We start from the raw sequence: 17,564 nt of genomic DNA, 5'->3' as shown, positions 1-17,564 counted from the left end.
GGGTTGTCAGGGTTAAAGATTCCTGTCCCATCAGTAGGGTTGTCAAGGTTAAAGATTCCTGCCCCATCATGAATTCGTAGATTGTCAGGATTAAATTTCTGCCTCACCAAAAGGTTTGTCAGGGTTAAAGTTCCTGTCCCATCAGTAGGGTTGTCAGGTTAAAGATTCCTGCCCCATCAGTAGGGTTGTCAGGATTAAAGATTCCTGCCCCATCAGTAGGGTTGTCAGGGTTAAAGATTTCTGTCCCTTGAGTAGGGTTGTCAGGGTCAAAGATTACTTCTCCATCAGAAGGGTTGTCAAGGTTAAAGATTCCTGCTCCATCAGAAGGGTTGTCAAGGTAAAAGATTCCTGCTCCATCAGTAGGGTTGTCAGGGTTAAAAATTCCTGCTCCATCAGTAGGGTTGTCAGGAACAAAGATTCCTGCTCCATCAGTAGGATTGTTGGGGTTAAAGATTCCTGCCCCATGAGTACGGTTGTCAGGGTTAAAGATTCCTGCTCAATCAGTAGGGTTGTCAGGGTTAAAGATTCCTGCCCCATCAGTAGGGTTGTCAGGGTTAAAGATTCCTGCTCAATCAGTAGGTTTGTCAGGAACAAAGATTCCTGCCTCATCAGTACGGTTGTCAGGGTTAAAGATTACTTCTCCATCAGTAGGGTTGTCAGGAATAAAGATTCCTGCCCATTAGTAGGGTTATCAGGGTTAAAGATTCCTGCTCCATCAGTATGGTTGTCAGGGCTAATGATTCCTGCTCCATCAGTAGGGTTGTCAGGGTTTAAGATTCCTGTTCCATGAGTAGGTTTGTCAGGGTTAAAGGTTCTTTCTCAATCAGTAGGGTTGTCAGGGTTAAAGATTCCTGCCTCATCAGTAGGGTTGTCAGGGTTAAAGATTCCTATCCCTTGAGTAAGGTTGTCAGGGTTAAAGATTCCTGTCCCATGAGTAGGGTTGTCAAGGTTTAAGATTCCTGTCCCTTGAGTAGGGTTGTCAGGGTTAAAGATTCCTGTCCCATGAGTAGGGTTGTCAGGGTTAAAGATTCCTGTCCCATGAGTAGGGTTGTCAGAGTTAAAGATTCCTGCCTCATCAGTAGGGTTGTCAGGGTTAAAGATTCCTGCCCCATCAGTAGGGTTGGCAAGGTTAAAGATTCCTGCCCCATCAGTAGGGTTGTCAGGGTTAAAGATTCCTGCCCAATGAGTAGGATTGTCTGGATTAAAGATTTCTCCATCAGTAGGGTTGTCAGGGTTAAAGATTCCTGCTCATCAGTAGGGTTGTCAGGGTTAAAGGTTCCTGTCCCATCAGTAGGGTTGTCAAGGTTAAAGATTCCTGCCCCATCAGTAGGGTTGTCAGGATTAAAGTTCCTGCCCATCAGTAGGGTTGTCAGGGTTAAAGATTTCTGTCCCTTGAGTAGGGTTGTCAGGGTCAAAGATTACTTCTCCATCAGAAGGGTTGTCAAGGTTAAAGATTCCTGCTCCATCAGTAGGGTTGTCAGGGTTAAAGATTCCTGCTCCATCAGTAGGGTTGTCAGGGTTAAAGATTACTGCTTCATCAGTAGGGCTGTCAAGGTTAAAGATTCCTGCTCCATCAGTAGGATTGTCAGGGTTAAAGGTTTCTGCTCCATCAGTACGGTTGTCAGGGTTAAAGATTCCTGACCCATCAGTAGGGTTGTCAGGGTTTAAGGTTCCTGCACCATGAGTGGGGTTGTCTGGATTATAGATTCTTTCTCAATCAGTAGGGTTGTCAGGGTAAAAGATTCCTGCCTCATCAGTAGGGTTGTCAGGGTTAAAGATTCCTGTCCCATGAGTAGGGTTGTCAAGGTTGAAGATTCCTGCCCTTTAGTAGGGTTTTCAGGGTTAAAGATTCCTGTCCCTTGAGTAGGGTTGTCAGGGTTAAAGATTCCTGCCCCATCAGTAGGGTTGTCAGGGTTAATGATTCCTGCACAATCGGTAGGGTTGTCAGGGTTAAAGATTCCTGCCCCATCAGTAGGGTTGTCAGGGTTAAAGATTCCTGTCCCATAAGTAGGATTGTCAATGTTAAAGATTCCTGCCCCATCAGTGGGGTTGTCAGGGTTAAATATTCCTGCCCATCAGTGGAGTTGTCAGCTGTCAGCATCACAAATTCCTGTGCTATGTGATGGACAGTCAGAATTTGGTGTACCTTCCCTGTCAGCAGGTTAACCTATATTATTGTGATAATTACTTCCAGATACTGACCAGATTTTGTATCAGGTGTACAACCTTCTGTATCTTGTCTACAGCTTCATCTAGATCCATCTGGCTTCTGTGGTACAAAACAAACAATCACATCATGTTTAATACCCAGACTTGTAGGATACATAAAATAGCAACATTTTTTGTTTAGTGTTGTTTTCTTTGGTTCTTGTGTTTTTTTTATTATCTTTGTTGATACAGTTGGTTTTTAATAAGCTAATAACAGCTGAGTCATCTTGCTAAAACCAAGGTCAAAATTTCAGCTTTCACCAGGTGGAAATTTTCTGATTAATCACATACGTATTTGATGATAAAAATAACACTTTTTTACTGCAGTTAATGCCCTTTGTACATATCAAAAAGTTTAATGTATATTGAACAAGTCTTGTGGTTTTTGATTTTAAATTGCTGAATGTTTTTCATCCTTTTTCAGATGTCGCTGTGGGATACTGGAGGTATGGAGCGGATGAGTTTTATTGGTTCGAGTTATTACCGTGGGGCGAACGCTGCCTTGTTGTGTTATAGTGTTCTGAACAAGGACACGTTCACCATTCTGTCACAGTATATCCTAGACATTGTCATGAACGCTGAGGGAGCCAAAATATTCCTGTGTGGAAACATGGCTGACTGCGACGGGGAAGATAAAGTGACTGAGGCGGATATTGAGAATTTTATCCGAGAGTGTGGGGACGTGTTGTCAGGCGTATATTCCATATCCTGTAAAGAAAACGAGGGAGTGTATGATATGTTTAAAGACATGGCGCGAGTGCTTCACGAAGAAGCTATGGGCCGCATGACACTGCGAAAAGAGCTACATGTGATTCGGCCAGGAGAAACACCAGAAGACACAAACGGTCATAAGAAGAAGTGTTGTAACTCTTGATAAGGATGTCTCAGTTGGATATAGATCTATATATTTTGTACATATCTTAATCATACATATTTACATAGAGGAGAATATATTTCATTACAGGCCCTTGGTGCCTTTTCATAACATGATCAGGACATACTGTGAGCAAGTGCCTTTCAGTGTATGGAGCATCTACTGTGTATTACATGTCGTTCTGGACCTGAGGGATTACATCATACTGCGATATGTATTAGTCCCACATGTAACTCTGGCTTATATAAAAATTTCAGTGTTTACAATTATTTGATGTTTCCACTTTCCAAAATTACATAAGATTTCAAATGTCATGAAGATCATTACTTTTTTATCCTTGGTTACATGGTACTATTGTTGGGTTCATTAAATCATCTGATACAGATTGATTCTGATCTTCATGCTTGATATTGGTGCATAAAAATCAAAATGTTTTTTTGACAATATTATTCCCAAAGGAGTTGCCATTTTGTTCCATTGACTAATCTAACAGTTCGTCAATGTCCATACCATGAAATCACAAACAATGCAGAAGTCTTACTCTGTTGTAATAATAATGGTGCATATGTAACATGTACATCAAAAATTTACCAGATAACAAGCAAATTATGTAATAGAATTAAATGGATTTATCAGTGGTCACTGTTTTATTAGTAAATATCCAGATTTTTTAATCATTTTTCAAAACTATATATGAAGTGACTGGTTGGGAATAAATAAAATGACTGGGAATCCCAGTTTTATCATTTTTCAAAACTAGTTATTTTTGACCCATCCATCCACGTCCTAATAAGAAATACTAGTAAGTATGACAATATCCATTTTCATTGAATTAGTTCCCTGTGGTCATTACATTATATTTTCAGTCAGTATAATCATGCTTAAAACATATACCATGTATTAACATAGTATTGACTTCCTGATCATACTGGACCAACTTCACCCACATAAATCCACAGTCTCCAAAATCATATCGACCAAAGTTATTGCCAGAATTATGCTGCTAAAATGTTAACTATAAATTGAAGAGATATGTCACAATTTGTTTACCATGTTTTTTAATACGTGAATTTAGATGTGTAATTATATAAAAATATTTGCACATAATATTCCATGTGACTTTTTCTTCTTGAATACCATGATGCTACTATATCGCTCAGAACTGGTATATTTCATGTTGAATACTTTAAATACAATGTCTACAGAGGCTTATGTCTCAGGTGAAGTATTACACACAAACCAAAAATAATATCTCAGAGGTGGAAAGAAAACTGTGCAGTATTATTCACTTTTAATATGAAAGTGCTCGTCAATCTTGAGTTCTTGACAGTTATATAAAGAAGATTTCAAGATAGGTCTAGGGACATTTATAACTGTTAAAGATTTTAAAAAGATAAAGCATACCGTTACATCTAGAGGTTAAGGGATATACAGTACTAATACAGATGATGGTTACATCTAATCTACAACTTTAAAACATTAATTGGTTTAAACTAATCATGTTCAAGGTTACATTGTCAACCAACTTTCTTTCATGTGTTATTTACTTTTGTGAATTTGCAATTCAAGTAAATTTGTGAAAGCTAAATTAATTTATCACAGAGATTGGAATATTGAAAGGTGATTTTACAGCATTTTCATTCCGCTAAAGTTAAACTTCCCAAACTTGTTTAGATACAGGAATCACAATAATTAGTAGCTGCAATAAAGAGCTGATTTACTGTAAATAAATTGATATTTAGGGTATGTATAGTAGGGCTATTGATTATTCACCACTAATGTTGTATAATGATGTTCAATAATTACAGCCTTTATAGAAGGCGTAGGACTAACTATTGTATAATTAGCTGTTATAGTGATAATGGGATTAGTGCTGAATATGCATTACATTCTCTGTATCTATTTATCAACACCCCAAAGATCGCTATTGACTAGCCCAGATCAAACATGGAGCAGTCCAATGTTGCACTCTGTAGGGGAGGAGAGATCTTTATAACCAATAGATTAACTACTGTGATTGATGATGTCATTTCTTTGTTTTCTGATGTTTTGAGCGTTCAGCCTCCATTAGTGACTTGGCCTGCACCAGTGAACACAGTGACAGTACTAACTGGGTAGGATGTCCTGATAAAAAACCCGAGGACAAATTGATGTAATTACCATCTAATGGTTTATAGTTAGGATAGATAGGGTATACTTTTTATTAGTTTAGATATAAAAAGAATAGGATGATGTACTATCAACTAACCCAGGGTGAAAGTTAATTAAATCTGAATGTCTCCATTGTGATTATAACTTTCACTATATAGACACTGTAACCAAACCTTCAGTATTTTAGCAGTTATCTATCTTCTTGATCTTCATGCTAGAGATTTGGTGGTGAAATATAATTGTGCTAAATGCAAATACATTTGGTGTGTATTGTTAAAAAAGCAATTATTGCAATGTGAGAATTCAGCATTGAGAATTAATCATGCATTTAAAATATCATTTGGGGTGGGTGGAGGGGGTTATATATATTTAACATATTGTTCATGTAATAAAAAACAATTTGAAAACTGATTGAGGTTATCTACATTAGTAACACGTGAAAGAGACTACCCAATAGCTAATTAATGTATGTACATGACAATCTACCTTAGCAACCACCTCTGTATAAAGACCACCTGCTTAACAAGACCATTTTTAGGTACCACTTCCATACGATTTGACCTGTGTAAAAAGACCACTTGGCTATATTGTCTTTTTGAGTGATATGTTATGTGAAAAAAACTTTTTTATAATTATTATTTGACTTTGATCCATTTTACTTATAAAATGTATTTGTACAATAATACACACGAACAACCAGAACCAAGTTAAACATTTAGAGACATGAATATCAAAGTTGATTGTCATTTGAATTAGATGGTGTGAATTTATGCTAACAAAACTTGTGGTTATCTACTGTAAATTCTGTATGGCAGTGATAGTGAATATATGTTTGCTTGGAAAAAGTCATTTATTGTGAAAGGAGTTTAAATTCAAATGAATAAAATAGCAATTAAACCATCATTTTTAAATTATCTTTTATATACTTTTGACAGAGCTTTATCTAACACATGAAATCTGTTCATTCATATGAGTATGACTTTGTATGTATAGACATATTACTATTTAATATTCCAGCTGGGCAATGTTCCATTTATGATTATTTCCTTTGTTTTACTAAACATCTGTAACCTTGGGGACATTCCTAGGCAGGAAATGACACATGCACATACACCAGGCAAGACCAGACATTATACAGCCAAGTGTTGGAGCAGATACAAGTTGGGAGTGAGTAACTAAGTGGTGTGTTCCCCCTTAACCACAGGAAGATCACAGTGGCCAACTCAACATCACCATGACAATGTAATAGTAATGGAACACAGGGGCTTGGTACATTTCCCCAATGCCTTCAGTATCATTTATGTATATAGACCATGCATCGGTTTTAAATCATGGCTAAGTGTCTTTGTATTGAAATATATACATGTATGCTTTTGTGGCAAAGGATTTAATTGTTAATTGCTGCATAGTGATAGGCGCCTTCTAGAAACCTGAACCACTTAAGCGTTGTTTGTAGAGGTGTAGGGTACAATTTAGAAAATTAAGAAACTTAACACCTACAACCAGAGGTGGAGAGCTATTGTAGAAAAAAACCCGAAAACACCATCACCTCAACACTGCAATTTGGAGGGGGAGATGAAGTGGTAGGATGTCAGACACATTAACCACTACCCTGCCCCACACAAACATCTTAACCACTAACCCCTCCCCCCATCCCTCACACACATCATACACTACCTTACTACCCTGCCTTGTACCTCTATGTACAACCAGTATTATTATATATCTTTGTGTTGATACCATCTTGTCCATCATGGTGACTGGTTTCTAGTATACTCTGGGTGATCTATATGTATGATGCTCACATGATGTATTGTATATTGTGAGAATGGTGACTTTGACCCGTGAAGGTCTTCCAACCCTATATTGAGATAGCTAGCTCACTGATACAGCCCCCTCATTAGCCTAAGGATGGACTCCTGTAATGGCTGATATTGTGATAACCTGTCAACGCCTGATAGATTCATCACTCACAATGGTCATTATACAGAGATATATATACTACTGTAGTGGTGTGTAGTCCTGGGTACATACAGAGATATATACTACTGTGGTGGTGTGTAGTCCTGGGTACATACAGAGATATATACTACTGTGGTGGTGTGTAGCCCTGGGTACATACAGAGATATATATACTACTGTGGTGGTGTGTAGTCCTGGGTACATACAGAGATATACACTACTGTGGTGGTGTGTAGTCCTGAGTACATACGTACAGAGATATATACTACTGTGGTGGTGTGTAGCTCTGGGTACATACAGAGATATATACACTACGGTGGTGGTGTGTAGTCCTGGGTACATACAGAAATATATATACTACTGTGGTGGTGTGTAGCTCTGGGTACATACAGAGATATACACTACTGTGATGGTGTGTAGTCCTGGGTACATACAGATATATATACTACTGTGGTGGTGTGTAGCTCTGGGTACATACATATATATACACTACGGTGGTGGTGTGTAGTCCTGGGTACATACAGATATATATACTACTGTGGTGGTGTGTAGCCCTGGGTACATACAGAGATATACACTACTGTGATGGTGTGTAGTCCTGGGTACATACAGATATATATACTACTGTGGTGGTGTGTAGCTCTGGGTACATACATATATATACACTACGGTGGTGGTGTGTAGTCCTGGGTACATACAGATATATATACTACTGTGGTGGTGTGTAGCCCTGGGTACATACAGAGATATACACTACTGTGATGGTGTGTAGTCCTGGGTACATACAGATATATATACTACTGTGGTGGTGTGACGCTCTGGGTACATACATATATATACACTACGGTGGTGGTGTGTAGTCCTGGGTACATACAGATATATATACTACTGTGGTGGTGTGTAGTCCTGGGTACATACAGAGATATACACTACTGTGATGGTGTGTAGCCCTGGGTACATGTACAGAGATATATACTAATGTGGTGGTGTGTAGTCCTGAGTACATAAGTACAGAGATATATACTACTGTGGTGGTGTGTAGTCCTGGGTACATACAAAGATATACACTACTGTGGTGGTGTGTAGTCCTGGGTACATAAGTACAGATATATATACTACTGTGGTGGTGTGTAGCCCTGTGTCATACAGAGATATACACTACTGTGGTGGTGTGTAGCCCTGGGTACATACAGAGATATACACTACTGTGGTGGTGTGTAGCCCTGGGTACATACAGAGATATACATACTACTGTGGTGGTGTGTAGCCCTGGGTACATACAGAAATATATATACTACTGTGGTGGTGTGTAGCCCTGGGTACATACAGAGATATATACTACTGTGGTGGTGTGTAGCCCTGGGTACATACAGAGATATACACTACTGTGATGGTGTGTAGCCCTGGGTACATACAGATATATATACTACTGTGGTGGTGTGTAGCCCTGGGTACATACAGAGATATACACTACTGTGATGGTGTGTAGTCCTGGGTACATACAGATATATATACTACTGTGGTGGTGTGTAGTCTCTGGGTACATACAGAGATATACACTACTGTGATGGTGTGTAGCCTGGGTACATGTACAGAGATATATATACTACGTGGTGGTGTGTAGTCTGTAGTCCTGGGTACATACAGAGATATATACTACTGTGGTGGTGTGTAGCCCTGGGTACATACAGAGATATATACTACTGTGGTGGTGTGTAGTCCTGGGTACATACAGAGATATATACTACTGTGGTGGTGTGTAGTCCTGGGTACATACAGATATATATATATACTACTGTGGTGGTGTGTAGTCCTGGGTACATACAGAGATATACACTACTGTGGTGGTGTGTAGCCCATGGGTATACATACAGATATACAGTATACATACTGTGGTGGTGTGTAGCCCTGGGTACATACAGAGATATACACTGTGGTGGTGTGTAGTAGTACATACAGATATACTGTGGTGTGTTAGTCCTACATACAGAGATATATACTGTACTGTGGAGATGTGTGTGTAGCCCTGGGTACATACAGAGATATACACTACTGTGGTGGTGTGTAGTCCTGGGTACATACAGAGATATACACTACTGTGGGTGGTGTGTAGCCCTGGTACATACAGAGATATAGTCCTTGTACATACAGAGATATAACTACTGTGGTGGTGTGTAGCCCTGGGTACATACAGAGATATACACTACTGTGGTGGTGTGTAGTCCTTGGTACATACAGAGATATATACTACTGTGGTGGTGGTGTGTAGTCCTGGGTACATACAGAGATATACACTACTGTGGTGGTGTGTAGTCCTGGGTACATACAGAGATATACACTACTGTGGTGGTGTGTAGTCCCTGGGTACATACAGAGATATACACTACTGTGGTGGTGTGTAGTGGGTAGAATTACACACTGTGGTGTGTACCTGTACATACAGAGATATATACTACTGTGGTGGTGTGTAGTCCTGGGTACATACAGAGATATATACTACTGTGGTGGTGTGTAGTCCTGGGTACATACAGAGATATATACTACTGTGGTGGTGTGTAGTCCTGGGTACATACAGAGATATATACTACTGTGGTGGTGTGTAGTCCTGGGTACATACAGAATATATACTACTGTGGTGGTGTGTAGTCCTGGTACATACAGAATATATACTACTGTGGTGGTGTGTAGCCCTGGGTACATACAGAGATATATACACTACTGTGGTGGTGTGTAGTCCTGGGTACATACAGAGATATACACTACTGTGGTGGTGTGTAGCCCTGGGTACATACAGAGATATACACTACTGTGGTGGTGTGTAGTCCTGGGTACATACAGAGATATACACTACTGTGGTGGTGTGTAGTCCCTGGGTACATACAGAGATATAATACTAACATACAGAATATACTGTGGTGGTGTGTAGTCCTTGGTACATACAGAGATATATACTACTGTGGTGGTGTGTAGCCCTGGTACATACAGAGATATATACTACTGTGGTGGTGTGTAGTCCTGGGTACATACAGAGATATACACTACTGAGAGTACATACATATATATACTGTGGTGGTGTGTAGTCCTGGGTACATACAGATATATATACTACTGTGGTGGTGTGTAGTCCTGGGTACATACAGAGATATACACTACTGTGGTGGTGTGTAGCCCTGGGTACATACAGAGATATATACTACTGTGGTGGTGTGTAGTCCTGGTACATAATACAGAGATATATACTACTGTGGTGGTGTGTAGCCCTAGGTACATACAGATATAAATACTACTGTGGTGGTGTGTAGTCCTGGGTACATACAGAGATATACACTACTGTGGTGGTGTGTAGCCCTGGGTACATACAGAGATATACACTACTGTGGTGGTGTGTAGCCCTGGGTACATACAGAGATATACACTACTGTGGTGGTGTGTAGCCCTGGGTACATACAGAGATATATACTACTGTGGTGGTGTGTAGTCCTGGGTACATACAGAGATATACACTACTGTGGTGGTGTGTAGCCCTGGGTACATACACAGATATATATACTACTGTGGTGGTGTGTAGTCCTGGGTACATACAGAGATATACACTACTGTGGTGGTGTGTAGCCCTGAGTACATACATACAGAGATATATACTACTGTGGTGGTGTGTAGCCCTGGGTACATACACAGATATATATACTACTGTGGTGGTGTGTAGCCCTGGGTACATACAGAGATATATACTACTGTGGTGGTGTGTAGCCCTGGGTACATACAGAGATATACACTACTGTGGTGGTGTGTAGCCCTGGGTACATACAGAGATATATACTACTGTGGTGGTGTGTAGCCCTGGGTACATACAGAGATATACACTACTGTGGTGGTGTGTAGTCCTGGGTACATACAGAGATATATACTACTGTGGTGGTGTGTAGCCCTGGGTACATACACAGATATATATACTACTGTGGTGGTGTGTAGCCCTGGGTACATACAAAGATATACACTACTGTGGTGGTGTGTAGCCCTGGTACATACAGAGATATACACTACAGAGATATATACTACTGTGGTGGTGTGTAGTCCTGGTACATACAGAGATATATACTACTGTGGTGGTGTGTGAGTCCTGTGGTACATACAGAGATATACACTACTGTGGTGGTGTGTAGTACCCTGGGTACATACAGAGATATACACTACTGTGGTGGTGTGTAGCCCTGGGTACATACAGAGATATACACTACTGTGGTGGTGTGTAGCCCTGGGTACATACAGAGATATATACTACTGTGGTGGTGTGTAGTCCTGGGTACATACAGAGATATACACTACTGTGGTGGTGTGTAGTCCTGGGTACATAAGTACAGATATATATACTACTGTGGTGGTGTGTAGCCCTGTGTACATACAGAGATATACACTACTGTGGTGGTGTGTAGCCCTGGGTACATACAGAGATATATACTACTGTGGTGGTGTGTAGCCCTGGGTACATACAGAGATATACACTACTGTGGTGGTGTGTAGCCCTGGGTACATACAGAGATATACTACTGTGGTGGTGTGTAGTCCTTGGTACATACAGAGATATATACTACTGTGGTGGTGTGTAGTCCTGGGTACATACAGAGATATATACTACTGTGGTGGTGTGTAGTCCTGGGTACATACAGATATATATACTACTGTGGTGGTGTGTAGCCCTGGGTACATACAGATATATATACTACTGTGGTGGTGTGTAGTCCTGGGTACATACAGAGATATACACTACTGTGGTGGTGTGTAGCCCTGGGTACATACAGAGATATACACTACTGTGGTGGTGTGTAGCCCTGGGTACATACAGAGATATATACTACTGTGGTGGTGTGTAGTCCTGGGTACATACAGAGATATATACTACTGTGGTGGTGTGTAGTCCTGGGTACATACAGAGATATATACTACTGTGGTGGTGTGTAGTCCTTGGTACATACAGAGATATATACTACTGTGGTGGTGTGTAGCCCTGTGGTAGCATACAGAGATATACACTACTGTGGTGGTGTGTAGCCCTGGGTACATACAGAGATATATACACTACTGTGGTGGTGTGTAGTCCTGGGTACATACAGAGATATATACTACTACTGTGGTGGTGTGTAGTCCTGGGTACATACAGAGATATATACTACTGTGGTGGTGTGTAGCCCTAGGTACATACAGAAATATATACTACTGTGGTGGTGTGTAGTCCTGGGTACATACAGAGATATACACTACTGTGGTGGTGTGTAGCCCTGGGTACATACAGAGATATATACTACTGTGGTGGTGTGTAGTCCTGGGTACATACAGAGATATATACTACTGTGGTGGTGTGTAGTCCTGGGTACATACAGAGATATATACTACTGTGGTGGTGTGTAGTCCTGGGTACATACAGATATATATACTACTGTGGTGGTGTGTAGCCCTGGGTACATACAGAGATATATACTACTGTGGTGGTGTGTAGCCCTGGGTACATACAGAATATATACTACTGTGGTGGTGTGTAGCCTGGGTACATACAGAGATATACACTACTGTGGTGGTGTGTAGCCTGGGTACATACAGAGATACACTACTGTGGTGGTGTGTAGCCTGGTACATACAGAGATATACATACTGTGGTGGTGTGTAGCCCTAGTACATACAGAGATATACACTACTGTGGTGGTGTGTAGCCCTGGGTACATACAGAGATATACTACTGTGGTGGTGTGTAGTCCTTGGTACATACAGAGATATACAACTGTGGTGGTGTGTAGTCCTTGGTACATACAGAGATATATACTACTGTGGTGGTGTGTAGCCCTGTGTTCATACAGAGATATACACTACTGTGGTGGTGTGTAGTCCTGGGTACATACAGAGATATACACTACTGTGGTGGTGTGTAGCTCTGGGTACATACATATATATACACTACGGTGGTGGTGTGTAGTCCTGGGTACATACAGATATATATACTACTGTGGTGGTGTGTAGTCCTGGGTACATACAGAGATATACACTACTGTGATGGTGTGTAGCCCTGGGTACATGTACAGAGATATATACTAATGTGGTGGTGTGTAGTCCTGAGTACATAAGTACAGAGATATATACTACTGTGGTGGTGTGTAGCCCAAGGTACCTACACAGATATAAATACTACTGTGGTGGTGTGTAGTCCTGGGTACATACAAAGATATACACTACTGTGGTGGTGTGTAGCCCTGGGTACATACAGAGATATATACTACTGTGGTGGTGTGTAGCCCTGGGTACATACAGAGATATACACTACTGTGGTGGTGTGTAGCCCTAGGTACATACAGAGATATATACTACTGTGGTGGTGTGTAGTCCTGGGTACATACAGAGATATACACTACTGTGGTGGTGTGTAGCCCTGGGTACATACAGAGATATACTACTGTGGTGGTGTGTAGTCCTTGGTACATACAGAGATATACAACTGTGGTGGTGTGTAGTCCTTGGTACATACAGAGATATATACTACTGTGGTGGTGTGTAGCCCTGTGTTCATACAGAGATATACACTACTGTGGTGGTGTGTAGTCCTGGGTACATACAGAGATATATACTACTGTGGTGGTGTGTAGCCCTGTGTTCATACAGAGATATACACTACTGTGGTGGTGTGTAGTCCTTGGTACATACAGAGATATATACTACTGTGGTGGTGTGTAGCCCTGTGTTCATACAGAGATATACACTACTGTGGTGGTGTGTAGCCCTGGGTACATACAGAGATATACACTACTGTGGTGGTGTGTAGTCCTGGGTACATACAGAGATATACACTACTGTGGTGGTGTGTAGTCCTGGGTACATAAAGAGATATATACTACTGTGGTGGTGTGTAGTCCTGGGTACATACAGAGATATATACTACTGTGGTGGTGTGTAGCCCTGGGTACATACAGAGATATATACTACTGTGGTGGTGTGTAGTCCTTGGTACATACAGAGATATATACTACTGTGGTGGTGTGTAGTCCTGTGTTCATACAGAGATATTCCATGTTGATGATACCCCTAAACAACACACCTCACCATAATGGATTTTGATTATGGCTCATATTCTTTTCTTGTCTAACATATTGTCATCTTAAAGTATTTCATATTAGCAGCCAAAGTTTCCTCTCAAACCCATGCACAAAATAACATCAAACTTTTATCAGGGTCATAATATCCAAACGTGGTATTAGGGTCAGATGAAACTTGGACATTATGGATGATGTTAGGCTCAGATGAAATGGAGTAACTAGAAAGTGGATAGATAATTTATCACAGTCTTAAAGCTTCATTTAGATGTTTGTTCAGGTGGCCATGTTATGTAACATCTGTGCAATGTAGACCTCTGTTAAGTCAAACAGTAATAATCTCTGGCAGGGCCTAACACTAGGTATACTGACACACATGTATGTAGCTCCTGTATGGAAAATTAGATTATAGTTCTAGTCATCAAAATTATCTCAAGATACATTCCATTTATTTACTAGGTAAATGTAACAACTAGAAGTGCAGATGTGTAAGGGTCTGTAGGAAGAAAAGGTGAAAAGTGATAGGAGGGGGGATGGGGGAGTGGAAGGGGTGAGTCAAGATGGTAAGGAAGTAGGGAGGGAGTATAGCTGATATAGGTGTGGAATACAGATTAAATTTTGGGGTCAGAGGTTCAGCATAAAACAGTTATGAGTGGTCATAAAATAAAAGTGGACCAGTAGAAATGCAGACCTAACTAGAACAGAATAGTCATAATGGTGGTCAGTCAGAGGAACTGGGACATGAAGGGTCAAAGGTGCACAGTAAAGTTGGTCATAATCGTGGTGATGCGTGGGGTCAAAGGTTTTCATGAATGAGGTAGTATTCCGTGACTAGACATTATTGGAGGACACAGTAATGGTCAGGGTTCTTACCAGATTTAGATCATGTGTATCTAGCTGTCATTCTCAGTATTGGCAGGTGACAGAAGAGGTCTGTTGATACAGCAGTGAAATGATCAAAATACCACAACCTCACAGGGACGTGTAATACAGTATCACAAGGATTGGTTTGAGCTTGAGCTAGTAACATCGGGACTTTACTGACAGTAACTGTGATACATTTCTGTATCAATAAAAAGTGTTAGTAATTTGCCATATGCATGGTGCAGAGTTGTATTCAATTGGGCTGTTTGACACACCAAGACCCTGCATGTATCATCACCAAAGTCAGTTTTACCCACAAGGTTTTACAAACCTGTACAAGTCAAGTAAATAAGAGTTGAAAGCAGCAAATGGCTTTCAGATCTTCTTGTTTACATTAACTGCATTTCAAATATACTAGCTCAGAACCAAAGAATCCTGCAGGCTTTTAGGGAGTGTAATAATGGGTGAAAGAGTTGAAGTAAACATTGTGAAGCTTTGTATCTTGGTTGGTTAATTAAACAGATAACATCTGTTTCTATTTGTACAGATTTGACCAATGGTCATTTGGAGGTCAGTAATGGTCCAGACTCATGGATAACCAATAACAGAACAAAGTCTAAGGGGTAAAAGGAATCATCCATTTTTCCATCTCCACAAAACATTGATACACATGTATAGATAATTTCTGTATCCTGAAATTGAAATAATTGCCTCACTGATAAATTCTGTCGTTATTACAATATTATTACATGAAACACCATCAGATTGAAGATTCACATTCAGGTAGTTAAAAATTTCAATATTTGGAAACTTTACATGGACAAGACTGCCAATCACTAACATTAAATCTTTGATCATTAAAGGCCCACTACCTTTAATTTTCAAAATGGGAATTTAAAACGAGATCGATAATTTTGTAGAGTAGCAAAAGTTATTACTTAACATTAATATTACATATATCATCACCTTTTGAACAATTTAATTAAAATAAATAAAATGTTAATTTTCATAACGCGGGTCATCTTAGTTTCACACTGTCATCCTAAATACTGCACGGTAGTTGACTACCACTGCACCAGATAGCAAAATAGCGAAATGATTCCTCTGTTATCATATATTACGCAGGAAATCTTGCATTGTTTGGTGTTTTAACCTCATCTTAGGTCATTGGTGTATATTTTCTGATGTTATTAATGTTTTAAGATACCCTTATCTTTAAGGGTGATCACCCTTATCTTTAAGGATGATCATTATCATAGATATCAAGACCACAATAAAAAAACACTTCTGGGATGTTGTGGAGCCTTTCTTTCTTGATATAGGGTGATAATTTAGTTTTACATATAACATTTGGTGGCCAGCCTTGATCCCTGCTGAGGTATTGTGGATTAGCCTCCCTATGCACCTTGTTGGTATGATATGGTTTTGTAATGTCTAAGGTTTGGTGAGGTGCAGTATAATGGAAAGGGAGTGATGGATATCACACCAGGGGGCAGTGAAACCTGCGCTGATCAAAGGAACCACCACTAGGGGGCACTGATGGCAGGATATACCACCAGGGGGCAGTGCACTGATGGGGCATGCATGATGGCAGTCAGTGGATACCACCAGGGGGCAGTGTACTGATGGCAGGGGATACCACCAGGGAACAGTGAAAACTGCACTAATCTAAAGGACTTACATCAGTAGGGGTTATTAATGAAGGAAGAGAGGATGACTCATTATTTTGTGGTTAGTATCTGTAGATATTGTGTACAGATGTTGTTGGAATACAATGTGAGCTATTAGATATAAGGTGTCACCACATATAAAATGGAGAATAAAAACATTAACCACTTTGAACACTTTTTCTTTCAAAACCCAAAAGGCCTTGAATGACAGATATTGGTCCTGCAGCATTCTGAGAAAAGGTTACCAATTAAGTTTGTTAACAATATCATCCTGAGCCCACAGAGTCATCAAGTATGCAAAAATCTTAGAATGATTTCTTAAAAATAAATATGCCCATAAATCTAACATTTGTTTTGAAGAAAAGTGCTAAAAATTTTGAGTAAATAATGAAATCTTAGACAAGGTCACTCATCGAATGTCCTGAAATTGAATACTCCTTTTAAAATATTACCAAGAGGTCCAAAGACCAGAAGTTTTTACATGTACAGGTCAAGACTTTTAATTCCTCAATTTTTTTTTAATAAAGTAATATACCTGATGATGAGTCACACACAGAGAACAGGTGAACAATTTGGACCCATGAGCCTTGAATGTGACTGACAATGACCAATACTTCTCTTAATTTCTCATCAGTGGTCTAAATTATCCATGCTCTGTGCAATTCAGTATGGTGGTGCTTCTTACTTATTGATGGCAGGCAATGGTTCTTATCTGATGTACCTAAATCCTGTGTCTGGTAGTTATGGAAGATACTTACATTC

At 39.9% G+C, this 17,564-nt stretch overlaps 1 protein-coding gene across 3 annotated transcripts in view; it reads left to right on the top strand.

Moving 5' to 3' along the window:
• LOC138315116 (uncharacterized) overlaps positions 1–6,134 on the top strand; it is a 28,156-nt gene extending 22,022 nt beyond the window's left edge. For all 3 annotated transcript variants that reach the window (XM_069255868.1, XM_069255869.1, XM_069255870.1), the window contains exon 3: positions 2,633–6,134. In XM_069255868.1, the coding sequence (XP_069111969.1) occupies positions 2,633–3,082 (450 nt within the window). In that variant the 3' untranslated portion in view covers positions 3,083–6,134. The remainder of the gene's footprint in view (positions 1–2,632) is intronic.
• Positions 6,135–17,564: the final 11,430 nt, after the last annotated feature.

Source organism: Argopecten irradians, chromosome 2 (assembly GCF_041381155.1).
Source record: "Argopecten irradians isolate NY chromosome 2, Ai_NY, whole genome shotgun sequence".
Lineage (NCBI taxonomy): Eukaryota > Metazoa > Mollusca > Bivalvia > Pectinida > Pectinidae > Argopecten > Argopecten irradians.
The sequence above is the reverse complement of the archived record's forward strand: the minus strand, read 5'-3'. Positions and strand labels throughout refer to the sequence as shown.